Source organism: Caloenas nicobarica, chromosome 38 (assembly GCF_036013445.1).
Source record: "Caloenas nicobarica isolate bCalNic1 chromosome 38, bCalNic1.hap1, whole genome shotgun sequence".
Classification (NCBI taxonomy): Eukaryota; Metazoa; Chordata; class Aves; order Columbiformes; family Columbidae; genus Caloenas; species Caloenas nicobarica.
In genome coordinates this window covers 1-14,919 of record NC_088282.1, presented here as the reverse complement: position 1 = coordinate 14,919, position 14,919 = coordinate 1, and the positions used below count along the sequence as shown (strand labels likewise).

Below are 14,919 nucleotides of genomic sequence, written 5' to 3'. Positions count from 1 at the left end.
GTGTCTGTGGGTCAGGATCTATGGGTCCCGCACTCCTGGCTCCCTCAGTAACTTCAGTTCTGCTCTCCGTGGGTCAGGATCTATGGGTCCCGCACTCCTGGCTCCCTCAAGACTTTGAGTTCTGGTCTCTGTGGGTCAGGATCTATGGGTCCCGGACGCCTGGGTCCCTCAGTAAGTTAAGTTCTGCTCTCCGTGGGTCAGGATCTATGGGTCCCGGACGCCTGGCTCCTCACCCGCTGCCCCCGCGCCCTGCGCAGCTCCAGCCCCGCGGGCAGCGTCACTTGTAGGGCGGCCCCACGGGCGTCCTGGCCGCCGTTGGCCACCAGCAGCCGCAGGCGCAGGTCCCCGCGCGGCGCCCCCTGCAGGGCCGGAGGACCCGGCCGCGCCCGGACCCCCAGGTCGGCCCCACAGCGGCCGCCGGCCCCACAGCGCCGCTCCAGCGGCACCTGCGCCACAAAAACGCCCCTTTTGGCCCCAAAACCGCCCTCCCTGGCCTCGCGACCCCCGAATCTCCCTTTTTCGCCCCGCGATCCGTGTTTCTGCAGAAAACGCGAGGTTTTCCCGGCCCCAAAATCCCGGGGTTTCCCCTCAAAATCTGCTCCCTCCATCCCCAAATCCACAGGGTTTTACACCCAAAAAATGCCAGTTTCTCCCCATTTGCCCATTTTGCCCCATTTCTCCCCATTTCCCCCCATTTTTCCCCATTTCCCCCATTTTTCCCCGTTTTCCCCATTTCTCCCCATTTTCCCCATTTTCCCCATTTTCCCCCATTTCCCCATTTCCCCATTTTCCCCCATTTTTCCCCATTTTTCCCCGTTTTCCCCATTTCTCCCCATTTTCCCCATTTCCCCATTTCCCCCCATTTTTCCCCATTTCCCCCCATTTCCCCGTTTCCCCCGTTTTGCCCATTTCCCCACTTTCCGCCCCGTTTTCCCCATTCCCCATTTCCCCCATTTTTCCCCATTTCCCCCATTTTTCCCCATTTTTCCCCATTTTCCCCATTTCCCCATTTTTCCCCATTTCCCCATTTTTCCCCATTTTCCCCATTTCCGCCTTTTTCCCAATTTCCCCCCATTTTTCCCATTTTCCCCATTTTCCCCCATTTCCCCATTTTCCCCATTTCCCCATTTTCCCCATTTTCCCCCATTTTTCCCCATTTCCCCCGTTTCCCCCATTTCCCCATTTTCCCCCATTTTCCCCCATTTTCCCCATTTTTCCCCATTTTTCCCCATTTTTCCCCATTTTTCCCCATTTTTCCCCATTTTTCCCCATTTCCCCCATTTTTCCCCATTTCCCCCGTTTTCCCCGTTTTGCCCATTTCCCCGCTTTCCGCCCCGTTTTGCCCGTTTCCCCCGGTTTTCCCCGTTTCCGCCCGTTTTGCCCGTTTCCGCCCGGTTTTCCCCGTTTCCGCCCGTTTTGCCCGTTTCCGCCCGGTTTTCCCCGTTTCCGCCCGTTTTGCCCCGTTTCCCCCCGTTTTGCCGGTTTCCGCCCGTTTTGCCCGTTTCCCCCCGTTTTGCCGGTTTCCGCCCGGTTTTGCCCGTTTCCCCGCTTTCCGCCCCGTTTCCCCATTGCCCATTTTTCCCCATTTCCCCCGTTTCCGCCCGGTTTTGCCCGTTTCCCCCGCTTCCCGCCCCGTTTCCCACCTCGGCCCACAGGGGGCGTGTCCCGGGGGGCAGCACGGGGGTGGGCGGGTCCCCCTGCGGACCAATCAGCTGCAGCCGCAGCCGCACGGGGGTCACGGGGTCGTCCAGGCAGGGCTGTGATTGGCCGAGAGCCCCGTCACCCCCCGCTCAGCCCCAAGCTCCTGCCCGTTCCAGCCCCAATTAACCCCAATTAACCCCAATTAACCCCAATTAACCCCCCTTAGCCCCCAAATTAACCCCCTAATTAACCCCTAATTATTCCCCAATTAACCCCAATTAACCCCAATTAACCCCAATTACCCCCCTTAGCCCCCAAATTAACCCCCTAATTAACCCCTAATTATTCCCCAATTAAACCCCAATTAACTGCCTAATTAACCCCCAATTAAACCCCAATTAACCCCCCCTTAGCCCTCAAATTAACCCCCTAATTAATCCCTAATTATTCCCCAATTATGCCCCAATTAACCCCCTAATTAATCCCCAATTAAACCCCAATTAACCCCCCTTAGCCCCCAAATTAACCCCCTAATTAATCCCTAATTAAGCCCCAATTACCCCCAATTAAACCCCAATTAACCCCCCTTAGCCCCCAAATTAACCCCCCAATTAACCCCTAATTATTCCCCAATGATCCCCCGATAAACCCCCAATTGTGCCCCAATTAAACCCCAATTAACTGCCTAATTAAACCCAAATCAACCCCAATTAAACCCCAATTAACCCCCCTTAGCCCCCAAATTAACCCCCTAATTAATCCCTAATTATTCCCCAATTATGCCCCAATTAACCCCCTAATTAATCCCCAATTAAACCCCAATTAACCCCCCTTAGCCCCCAAATTAACCCCCTAATTAACCCCTAATTCACCTCTAATTATCCCCCAATTATCCCCCAATTGTGCCTCAATTCAGCCCTAATTAACTGCCCAATTAAACCCCAATTAACCCCCAATTAACCCCCAATCCACTCCCAATTATTCCCCAATTAACCCCAATTAACCCTCAAATAACCCCCCAATTACCCCCCAATTAACCCCCAATTAACCCCCAATTACCCCCTATTTAACCCCCAACTAATCCCCAATTAAAGCCCAATTCCCGCCTAATTAATCTCCAATTACCCCCAATTAAGCCCCCAATTAACCCCCAACTAACCCCCAATCAACCTCCAATTATTCCCCAATTAACCCCCAATCAACCCCCAATTCCCCCCAATTCCCCCCAATCCCCCCAATTAACCGCAGCCGCTAATTACGGGCAGCTCCAGGGGCAGGCGGGCGCACTCGGGCCCCGCCCCCAGCAGCAGCCGCCCGGCCACGCCCCTTTCGCGCCCCGCCCCCAGCAGGCCCCGCCCCCGGGCCCGCTGAGGCTCCGCCTCCAACCGGAAGTCCAGCGGGGTCACGGGGTCACCTGGGGGGGGGGGGGGGTCAGGGCGGTGGGCGGGGCCAAGGGGGCGGGGTTTAAACGGGTGGGCGGGGCCAGGGGGCGGGGGGGGGGGCGGGGCCAAATGGGGCGGGGTCAAGTAGGTGGGCGGGGCCAAGGGGGGCAGGGTTTAAACGGGGTGGGTGGGGTTTACAAGGGGCGGGGTCAAGGGAGTGGGCGGGGCCAAAGGGGGCGGGGTTTAAAAGGGGGTGGGGGGTTAAAGGGGGCGGGGCTTAGACTGGGTGGGCGGGGCCAAGGGGGTGGGGTTTCAGAGGGGGCGGGGCCAAGGGGTGGGGTTTAAACGGGGTGGGCGGGGCTTGACCGGGGTGGGCGGGGTCAAGGGGGCGGGGTTCGCAAGGGGCGGGGTCAGGGAAGGGGGCGGGATTACAAAGGGGGGCGGGGCCAAGGGGTGGGGTTTAAAGGGGGCGTGGCTTAGACTGGGTGGGAGGGGGCAAAGGGGGCGGGGTCAACGGGGTGGGGGTTAAGGGGGCGGGGCTTAGACTGGGTGGGCGGGGCCAAAGGGGGCGGGGATTCAAAGGGGGCGGAGTCAAGGGAGTGGGCAAGGCCAAGGGGGCGGTGTTTAAACGGGGTGGGCGGGGTTTGCAAGGGGCGGGGTCAAGGGAGTGGGCGGGGGCAAGGGGGCGGGGTTACAAAGGGGGCGGGGCCAAGGGGCGGGGTTTAAAGGGGCAGGCGGGGCTTAGAGTGGGTGGAAGGGGCCAAGGGGGTGGGGTTGCAAAGGGGGCGGGGTTTAAACGGGGTGGGCGGGGCTTGACCGGGGTGGGCGGTGCCAAAGGGGGCGGGGTTTCAAAGGGGAGGCGGGGCCAAAGGGGCGGGGTTTTCAAGGGGGCGGGGTCAAGGAGGGGGACGGGGCCAAGGGGGCGGGGTTAAAGTGAGTGGGCGGGGCCAAGTGCGGCGGGTTAGACGCAGGGGCGGGGCTTAAGGGGGGCGGGGCCGCGGGGGCGGGCGGGGGCTGTGGGGTCAGAGGTCACGGGGGCGTGGCCGGGGGGGGTCAAAGGTCACCGTGGGGGGCGGGGCTGAGGCGGGCGGTGACGCAGACGCCCACGGTGACGGTGACGCCGGCGTCGCCCGAACAGTCGATCCGGGAGGAGGGGACGAGCGGGGGGTCAAAGGTCACGCGGGGGGTGACGTGGAGAACCGGGCGGGACCTGGGGGGGGGGGCGGGGGGGCAAATCCTCATGTCCCCCCAGCATGTCCCCATGTCCCCATGTCCCCATGTCCCCCAATGTCCCCATGTCCCCATAACCCCACCAATGTCCCCAATGTCCCCAAATCCCCCCATGTCCCCAATGTCCCCAATGTCCCCAATGTCCCAGTGTCCCTATATCCCAATGTCCCCAACACCCCCCCAATGTCCCAATGTCCCCATATCCCAATGTCCCCATGTCCCCAATGTCCCCATGTCCCCCAATGTCCCCATGTCCCCATAACCCCCCATGTCCCCAATGTCCCCCCATCATGTCCCCATGTCCCCATGTCCCCATAACCCCCCCAATGTCCCCAATGTCCCCAAATCCCCCCATGTCCCCAATGTCCCCATGTCCCCAATGTCACCATGTGTCCCCATATCTCCATGTCCCCATGTCCCCATGTCCCCCCATGTCCCCCAATGTCCCCATGTCCCCATAACCCCCCCCAATGTCCCCATGTCCCCCAATGTCCCCATGTCCCCCCATGTCCCCATGTCCCCATATCCCCCCATGTCCCCAATGTCCCCCCATCATGTCCCCATGTCCCCAATGTCCCCATGTCCCCAGTGTCCCCAATGTCCCCATGTCCCCATAATCCCCGCAATGTCCCCAAATCCCCCCATGTCCCCATGTCCTCAAATATGTCCCCAAATCCTCATGTCCCCCCACAATGTCCCCAAATCCCCCCATGTCCCCAAATCCCCCCATGTCCCCAATGTCCCCATGTCCCCAATGTCACCATGTGTCCCCATATCTCCATGTCCCCATGTCCCAAACATCCCCCTGATGTCCCCCAATGTCCCCAAATCCCCATTTCCTCCCATGTCCCAATGTCCCCAACATCCTCCCAATGTCCCCAAACCCCCCGTATCCCACCCAATGTCCCCAGTGTCCCCATGTCCCCCCATAGCCCCATGTCCCCAATGTCCCAAACATTCCCCTGATGACCCCAAATGTCCCCATGTCCCCAATGTCCCCATATCCCCCCATGTCCCCAAATGTCCCCAAATGTCCCCAGACGTCCCCATCCCCCCACATCCCCAATGTCCCCAACATCCCCCCAATGTCCCCAATGTCCCAGTGTCCCCATGTCCCCAATGTCCCCCAATGTCCCCAACACCCCCCAATGTCCCCAATCTCCCCATATCCCAATGTCCCCAACATCCCCCCAATGTCCCAATGTCCCCATATCCCAATGTCCCCCCAATGTCCCCAACATCCCCCCAATGTCCCCAATGTCCCAGTGTCCCCATGTCCCCAATGTCCCCCAATGTCCCCAACATCCCCCCAATGTCCCCAATCTCCCCATATCCCAACATCCCCAATGTCCCCAACATCCCCCAATGTCCCAGTGTCCCCATATCCCCATGTCCCCAATGTCCCCAACATCCCCCCAATGTCCCAGTGTCCCCATATCCCAATGTCCCCAACATCCCCCCAATGTCCCAATGTCCCCATATCCCAATGTCCCCAACATCCCCCCAATGTCCCCAATGATGTCCCACTGTCCCCATATCCCCATGTCCCCAATGTCCCCAACATCCCCCCAATGTCCCAGTGTCCTCATATTCCAGTGTCCCCAATGTCCCCAATGATGTCCCAGTGTCCCCATATCCCAATGTCCCCAACATCCCCCCAATGTCCCCAACATCCCCCCAATGTCCCCAACGTCCCAGTGTCCCCATATCCCAACGTCCCCAATGTCCCCAACATCCCCCCAATGTCCCCAATGTCCCAGTGTCCCCATATCCCAACGTCCCCAATGTCCCAAACATCCCCCCAGTGTCCCAGTGTCCCCATGTCCCCAATGTCCCCCAATGTCCCCAACATCCCCCCAATGTCCCAGTGTCCCCATATCCCCATGTCCCCAATGTCCCCAACATCCCCCCAATGTCCCAGTGTCCCCATATCCCAATGTCCCCAATGTCCCCAACATCCCCCCAATGTCCCAGTGTCCCCATGTCCCCATGTCCCCAACATCCCCCCAATGTCCCCAATGATGTCCCAGTGCCCCCATATCCCAATGTCCCCCCAATGTCCCCAACATCCCCCCAATGTCCCCATATCCCCAGCGTCCCCAGCGTCCCCAACGTCCCCAACCGCCCCCACCTGAGCACCACGACGTGTCCCCTCGTCCCCACGGCGATGTCCCCGACGCCGTCCCCCGTCACGTCCCCCGTCCCGTCCAGCGCCGTCCCGAACATCCTCAGTCCCGGCGCCACCTTCCGCCCCTCCAACCTCTGCCGAAACGTCACCGAACTGTCCCCAACCCGCCCCCCGACGTGTCCCCAAGGCCCCGTCCCCGTTGTCACCTGGCTGTGGCGCGCTGTCACCCCCCCCGGACACCCCGGGAAGACGTAGACGGCACCGGCGTCATCGTCCTCGCCCGGCGCCCCCACGGCCACCTCGGGGTGACCGTCGCCGTCCATGTCACCCAGTGTCCCCAAGGAGGCGCCGAAGCGGCCCAGGGGGTGACCGGGGGACCCCCCGAGTTCGGTCGTGAGCTCCAGGGTGGGCTGGGGGGGGAGACATGGGGACATTGGGGACATTGCGGGGTATGTAGGGACATCGGGGACACGGGGGATGTTGGGGACATGGGGACGTTGTGGGGGACATGGGGACGTTGGGGGACATGGGGACATTGGGGACATTGGGGGGTATGTAGGGACATCAGGGACATGGGGGATGTTGGGGACATGGGGACGTTGGGGGGGACATGGGGACATTGGGGACATTGGGGAGTATGTAGGGACATCAGGGACATGGGGGATGTTGGGGACATGGGGACGTTGGGGGGGACACTGGGGACATGGGGACATTGGGGGGTATGTAGGGACATCAGGGACATGGGGGATGTTGGGGACATGGGGACGTTGGGGGGGACATGGGGACATTGGGGACACGGGGGATACTGGGGACATGGGGACGTTGGGGGGGACATGGGGACATTGGGGACATGGGGACATTGGGGGGTATGTAGGGACATCAGGGACACGGGGGATGTTGGGGACATGGGGACGTTGGGGGACATGGGGACATTGGGGACACGGGGGATACTGGGGACATGGGGACGTTGGGGGGGACACTGGGGACATGGGGACATTGAGGGGTATGTAGGGACATCAGGGACATGGGGGATATTGGGGACATGGGGACGTTGGGGGACATGGGGACATGGGGACATTGCGGGGATGGGGACATTGGGGACATTGGGGGGTATGTAGGGACATCAGGGACATGGGGATATTGGGGACATTGGGGGACATGGGGACATTGGGGACATTGGGGGGTATGTAGGGACATCAGGGACACGGGGGATGTTGGGGACATGGGGACGTTGTGGGGGACATGGGGACATTGGGGACACGGGGACATTGGGGACATTGGGGGGTATGTAGGGACATCAGGGACATGGGGGATATTGGGAACATGGGGACGTTGGGGCACATGGGGACCTTGGGGGGACATGGGGACATTGGGGGGTATGTAGGGACATCAGGGACATGGGGGATATTGGGGACATGGGGACGTTGGGGGGGACATGGGGACATTGGGGGTATGTAGGGACATCAGGGACATGGGGGATGTTGGGGACATGGGGACGTTGGGGGACATGGGGACATTGGGGACATTGGCGGGTATGTAGGGACATCAGGGACATGGGGGATACTGGGGACATGGGGATGTTGCGGGGGACATGGGGACGTTGTGGGGGACATGGGGACATTGGGGACATTGGGGGGTATGTAGGGACATCAGGGACATGGGGGATGTTGGGGACATGGGGACGTTGGGGGGGACATGGGGACACTGGGGACATGGGGACATTGGGGACATTGGGGAGTATGTAGGGACATCAGGGACACGGGGGATATTGGGGACATGGGGACGTTGTGGGGGACATGGGGACATTGGGGACATTGGGACACTGGGGATATTGGGGGGATGTGGGGACGCTGGGGACATTGGGGACATGGGGGATGTTCGGGACGTGGGGAACATTGGGAGACGGGGGGACACGGGGACATTGGGGACGTTGAGGAATTGAGGACACGGGGACACTGGGGGGATATTGGGGGGGACATTGGGGAGGATGTTGGGGACATGGAGACATTGGGGGGGACATGGGGACACTGGGGATGTTGGAGACACTTGGGGACATGGGGACTTTGGGGTCCCAATTACCCCATTGTCCCCAACCCCGCTATTGTCCCCGTTGTCCCCGTTGTCCCCATTGTCCCCGTACCTCCCTCCACCGATACACGACGACGCGTCCCCCTCGTCGCCCGTCGTAGTAGTTGGGGACACCCACCAGCAAAGCCACCGTCATCCCCCCCTGCCGCAGGGCGCTCAGGGACGCCCCGAAATACGACCCCACCTACGGGTGACACCGACGTCACCCCCCAGGTCGGGGACACCCCCGTTGTCACCTCCTCCCCCATAAAAATGTCACCAACCTGCTCGCCGAGGAGGGTTTGGAGGACGCGCCACGTGCCGGCGGCCTTGGGGACATCGAAGATGACGACAGCGCCAACGTGATGGTGCCGGGGGGCGCCCGCGGCCACCAGGGTGAGGTTGGGGACAAGGAGAGAGGCCACCGAGTAGCCTGGGGACGTTGGGGACAACGGGAGGGTCAAGATGGTCAACGGGGTCTTGGGTTGGGGCCACTTGGGTCAATGGTCTTGGGTTGGGGACAGTCGGGTCAATGTTGTCACCAGCATTGGGGACGTTTGGGTCAACTCGGTCTTGGGTTGGGGACACTTGGGTCAATGTTGTCACCAGCATTGGGGACATTTGGGTCAACCTGGTCTGGGGTTGGGGACACTTTGGTCACCACGTGTCCCTGGGTTGGGGACACTTGGGTCAACTCGGGTTGGGGGGTCAACTCGGTCTTGGGTTGGGGACTCTTGGGTCAACGTTGCCGCTGGGGTTGGGGACATTTGGGTGACCCCGTGTCCCCAAGGTGGGGTCAATGTGGTCAACCTGGTCTTGGGTTGGGGACACTTTGGTCACCATGTGTCCCTGGGTTGGGGACACTTGGGTCAATTTGGGTTGGGGGGTCAACTTGGTCTTGGGTTGGGGAGACCTGGGCCAATGGTCTTGGGCTGGGGACTCTTGGGTCAATGTTGTCACCGGCGTTGGGGACACTTGGGTCAACTTGGTCTTGGGTTGGGGACACTTTGGTCACCACGTGTCCCCTTGGTCAACGTTGTCACCAGGGCTGGAGACACCAAGGTCAACTTGGTCTTGGGTTGGGGACACTTTGGTCAATATGTGTCCCCAAGATGGTGGCACCTTGGTCAATGTTGTCACCGGGCTTGGGGACACTTGGGTGACCCCATGTCCCCAAGGCGAGGTCAATGTGGTCAACCTGGTCTTAGGGACAACGGGAGGGTCAAGATGGTCAATGGGGTCTTGGGTTGGGGACAGTTGGGTCAATGGTCTTGGGTTGGGGACAGTTGGGTCAATGTTGTCACCAGCACTGGGGACATTTGGGTCAACCTGGTCTGGGGTTGGGGACACTTTGGTCACCATGTGTCCCTGGGTTGGGGACACTTGGGTCAACTCGGGTTGGGGGGTCAACGTGGTCTTGGGTTGGGGACACTTGGGTCAATGCTCTTGGGTTGGGGACACTTGGGTCAACGTTGTTCCCTCTAATTCCCCTTAATTCACCCATAATCCTCCTTAATTCCCCTTAATGCCCTTTAATTCCCATAATTCCCCCTTAATTCTCCTTAATCCCCTTAATTCCCCTTAATCCCACTTAATTCCCCTTAATTCCCCCATAATACCCCTTAATTCCCCCTTAATTCTCCTTAATCCCCGTTAATAACCCTTTAAACCCCCTCTGTTCCCCTTAATCCCCCTTAATCCCCTTTAATTCCCCTTAATTCCCCCGTAATCCACCTTAATTCCCCTTAATTCCCCCTTGATTCACTATTAATCCCCCTTAATAACCCTTTAATCCCCCTTAATAACCCTTTAATCCCCCTTAATTCTCCGTAACCCCCTTTAATTCCCCCTAATCCCCATTAATCCGCCTTAATAACCCTTTAAACCCCTTAATAACCATTTAATCTCCCTTAATTCCCCTTTAATCCCCCTTAATTCCCCCTTAACCCCCCTTTAATCCCCCCTAATCCCCATTAATCCCCCTTAATAACCCTTTAATCCCCCTTAATTCCCCTCTAATCCCCCTTAATTCCCCCTTAACCCCCCTTTAATTCCCCCTAATCCCCATTAATCCCCCTTAATAAGACTTTAATCCCCATTAATTCTCCTTAATCCCCCTTAATAACCCTTTAATCCCCCTTAATTCCCCCTTAACCCCCTTTAATCCCCCCTAATCCCCATTAATCCCCCCCAATCCCCATTAATCCCCCTTAATAACCCTTTAACCCCCTTAATAACCCTTTAATCCCCCTTAATTCCCCCTTAACCCCCATTAATCCCCCCTAATCCCCATTAATCCCCCTTAATAACCCTTTAATCCCCTTAATAACCCTTTAACCCCCCTTAATTCCCCTTTAATCCCCCTTAATTTCCCCTTAACCCCCTTTAATCCCCCCTAATCCCCATTAATCCCCCTTAATAACCCTTTAATCTCCCTTAATTCCCCTTTAATCCCCTTAACCCCCCTGTAATCCCCCCTAATCCCCATTAATCCCCCTTAATTCTCCTTAATCCCCCTTAATAACCCTTTAATCCCCCTTAATAACCCATTAATCCCCCTTAATAACATTTTAATCCCCCTTAATTTCCCCTTAACCCCCTTTAATCCCCCCTAATCCCCCTTAATAACCCTTTAACCCCCCTTAATTCCCCTCTAATCCCCCTTAATTCCCCCTTAACCCCCATTAATCCCCCCTAATCCCAATTAATCCCCCTTGATAACCCTTTAATCTCCCTTAATCCCCCTTAATTCCCCCTTAACCCCCCTGTAATCCCCCCTAATCCCCATTAATCCCCCTTAATTCTCCTTAATCCCCCTTAATAGCCCCCTAATCCCCCTTAATTCCCCCCAGCCCCCCCAATCCCCCCCAATGAGCCCCCGCTCGCCCTCGTTACCCAGGTAGGCGTCGGTGAGGTTGTCCCGCAGCGCCGGGTTGGCCACGAACGTCTCGTTGCTCTCGTCCATCTCCACCAACCCGCCGGCCCAGTTATCGGCCCCGACCGCGCCCGTCACCGCCCGGCCCTGCGCCGCGGCACGTCACCCCCACGTCCAAAATTCCCCCTTCTTTAACTCCCACAATTCCAAAATTCCCCCTTCTTTAACCCCCCAAAATTCCAAAATTCCCCCTTCCTTAACCCCCCAAAATTCCAAAATTCCCCGTTCTTTAACTCCCAAAATTCCAAAATTCCCCATTCTTTAACACCCCAAAATTCCAAAATTCCCCCTTCTTGAACCCCCCAAATTCTGAAATTCCCCGTTCTTGAACTCCCAAAATTCCAAAATTCCCCCTTCTTTAACCCCCCCAAAATTCCAAAATTCCCCGTCCTTTAACTCCCAAAATTCCAAAATTCCCCGTTCTTTAACCCCCGAAAATTCCAAAATTCCCCGTCCTTTAACTCCCAAAATTCCAAAATTCCCCCTTCTTTAACCCCCCCAAAATTCCAAAATTCCCCGTCCTTTAACTCCCAAAATTCCAAAATTCCCCGTTCCTTAACCCCCCAAAATTCCAAAATTCCCCGTCCTTTACCTCCCAAAATTCCAAAATTCCCCGTTCTTTAACCCCCCAAAATTCCAAAATTCCCCGTCCTTTAAGTCCCAAAATTCCAAAATTCCCCGTTCTTTAACCCCCGAAAATTCCAAAATTCCCCTTCTTTAACCCCCCACAATTCCAAAATTCCCCATCCTTTAACTCCCAAAATTCCAAAATTCCCCGTTCTTTAACCCCCCAAATTCCAAAATTCCCCATTCTTTAACTCCCAAAATTCCAAAATTCCCCGTTCTTTAACCCCCCACAATTCCAAAATTCCCCGTCCTTTAACTCCCAAAATTCCCTGTTCTTTAACCCCCGAAAATTCCAAAATTCCCCTTCTTTAACTCCCAAAATTCCAAAATTCCCCCTTCTTTAACCCCCCAAAATTCCAAAATTCCCCGTCCTTTAACTCCCAAAATTCCAAAATTCCCCGTTCTTTAACCCCCGAAAATTCCAAAATTCCCCCTTCTTTAACCCACCCCAAATTCCAAAATTCCCCCTTCTTGAACCCCCCAAATTCTGAAATTCCCCCTTCTTTAACTCCCACAATTCCAAAATTCCCCCTTCTTTAACTCCCAAAATTCCAAAATTCCCCGTTCTTTAACCCCCCAAAATTCCAAAATTCCCCTTCTTTAACCCCCACAATTCCAAAATTCCCCGTCCTTTAACTCCCAAAATTCCAAAATTCCCCCTTCTTTAACTCCCAAAATTCCAAAATTCCCCGTTCTTTAACCCCCCAAATTCCAAAATTCCCCCTTCTTTAACTCCCAAAATTCCAAAATTTTGAGGTTTTTAACCCCCAAAATTCCATCATTTAACACATTTTAGCCCCCAAAATTCCGTAGAGTAGGTAACCCCCCAAATTCCAAAATTCCCCCTTCTTGAACCCCCCAAATTCTGAAATTCCCCCTTCTTTAACTCCCAAAATTCCAAAATTCCCCCTTCTTTAACTCCCAAAATTCCAAAATTTTGAGGTTTTTAACCCCCAAAATTCCATAATTTAACACTTTTTAGCCCCCAAATTCCGTAATCTAGAGTAGGTAACCCCCCAAATTCCGAAATTCCCCCTTCTTGAACCCCCCAAATTCTGAAATTCCCCCTTAACTCCCAAAATTCCAAAATTCCCCCTTCTTTAACCCCCCAAATTCCAAAATTCCCCCTTCTTTAACTCCCAAAATTCCGAAATTTTGAGGTTTTTAAACCCCAAAATTCCATCATTTAACACATTTTAGCCCCCAAAATTCCGTAGAGTAGGTAACCCCCCAAATTCCAAAATTCCCCCTTCTTGAACCCCCCAAATTCTGAAATTCCCCCTTCTTTAACTCCCAAAATTCCAAAATTCCCCCTTCTTTAACCCCTCAAAATTCCAAAATTCCCCATTCTTTAACTCCCAAAAGTCAAAAATTTCGAGGTTTTTAACCCCCAAAATTCCATCATTTAACGCTTTTTAGCCCCAAAATTCCGTAATTTAGAGTATTTAACCCCCCAAATTCCAAAATTCCCCGTTCTTTAACTCCCAAAATTCCAAAATTCCCCATTCTTTAACTCCCAAAATTCCAAAATTTCGAGGTTTTTAACCCCCAAAATTCCATCATTTAACGCTTTTTAGCCCCCAAAATTCTGTAATCTAGAGTAGGTAACCCCCCAAATTCCAAAATTTAGGGGTTTTAGCCCCAAAAATTCCATAACTTAGAGTATTTAACCCCCCAAATTCCAAAATTCCCCCTTCTTTAACTCCCAAAATTCCAAAATTTTGAGGTTTTTAACCCCCAAATTTCCATAATTTAACACTTTTTAGCCCCCAAATTCCGTAATCTAGAGTAGGTAACCCCCCAAATTCCGTAATTTAGGGGTTTTAGCCCCGAAAATTCCAAAATTTCGAGTTCTTTAGCCCCGCAAATTCCATGATTTAGTGTATTTAACCCCCAAAATTCCTTAATTTGGGGGGGTTAATCCCCAAAATTCCATAATTGAGGAGGTTTATCCCCCAAAATTCCGTAATTTAGAGTATGTAACCCCCCAAATTCCGTAATTTAGGGGTTTCATCCCCCAAAATTCCATAATTTAGGCTTTTTAACCCCCAATATTCCATAATTTAGGGGGTTTTGCCTCCAAAATTCCATAATTAAGGGGGTTTAACCCACCAGATTCCATAATTTCAGGTATTTAACCCCCAAAATTCCATAATTTGGGGGGTTTAATCCCCAAAATTCCATAATTTAGGGGGTTTTGATGCCCAAAATCCTGTAATTTCGGGCTTTTAGCCCCCAAAATCCTGTAATTTAAGGTATTTAACCCCAACGATTCCATAATCTCGGGTGTTTAACTTAACAAAATTCCCTAATTTTGGGGTTTTAACCCCCAATATTGCATAATTCAGGGGTTTTCACCCGCAAAATTCCGTAATTAAAGGGTTTTAACCGCCCAAATTCCAGGGGTTTTAAGCGCCAAAATTCCGTAATTTCGGGGGTTTAACCCCCCAAATCCCCGGTTTTTAACCCCCCAAATTCCGCCATTTCGAGGTTTTAACCCCCCAAACTCCCCAATTTCAGGCTTTTAACCCCAAAAAACAAAGAAAACGGGTCTTACGTTGACCACGCCGACGCTCATCCCGCTGGACGACAGCTCGAGGTGGAAACGGTTCAGGCCGCTCGTGCCTTGAAATCGGGCGGGAAAAACAGGCCGAAATGAGGCGAAAACACCTTAAAAAATGAGAATTACGGGGCGGGGGACGCCGTAAATTTTGGGGGGGACCTTCGATGTCGTAAATCTTGGCCTGGAGCTCTTGGAAGAGGCCGCGGAGCTTCTCGAAATTCTCCAGAACTTTGACGTATTGGGAACTAGGCCGGGAGGCGAATTGGCTCAAATAGAGACGCGTGTCGGGGCTGTTGAAATTGTTGCCGATCTGGGGAAATTTTGGGGGGGAAAACGGGGAAATTTG

General features: G+C 54.8%; 1 protein-coding gene across 1 annotated transcript in view; it reads right to left on the bottom strand.

The window, feature by feature from the left end:
- The window catches only part of LOC136001203 (integrin alpha-L-like), a 29,487-nt gene extending 14,609 nt beyond the window's left edge, over nucleotides 1–14,878 (bottom strand). The window contains exons 1-11 of the mRNA XM_065655292.1: nucleotides 14,733–14,878; nucleotides 14,568–14,635; nucleotides 11,344–11,470; nucleotides 8,733–8,881; nucleotides 8,522–8,653; nucleotides 6,588–6,791; nucleotides 6,385–6,515; nucleotides 4,088–4,233; nucleotides 2,901–3,055; nucleotides 1,644–1,757; nucleotides 234–446 (exon numbers count right to left, since the gene is read on the bottom strand). Of these exons, the coding sequence (XP_065511364.1) occupies nucleotides 234–446; nucleotides 1,644–1,757; nucleotides 2,901–3,055; nucleotides 4,088–4,233; nucleotides 6,385–6,515; nucleotides 6,588–6,791; nucleotides 8,522–8,653; nucleotides 8,733–8,881; nucleotides 11,344–11,470; nucleotides 14,568–14,588 (1,392 nt within the window). The 5' untranslated portion in view covers nucleotides 14,589–14,635; nucleotides 14,733–14,878. The remainder of the gene's footprint in view (nucleotides 1–233; nucleotides 447–1,643; nucleotides 1,758–2,900; nucleotides 3,056–4,087; nucleotides 4,234–6,384; nucleotides 6,516–6,587; nucleotides 6,792–8,521; nucleotides 8,654–8,732; nucleotides 8,882–11,343; nucleotides 11,471–14,567; nucleotides 14,636–14,732) is intronic.
- Between the last annotated feature and the right edge of the window lie 41 nt (nucleotides 14,879–14,919).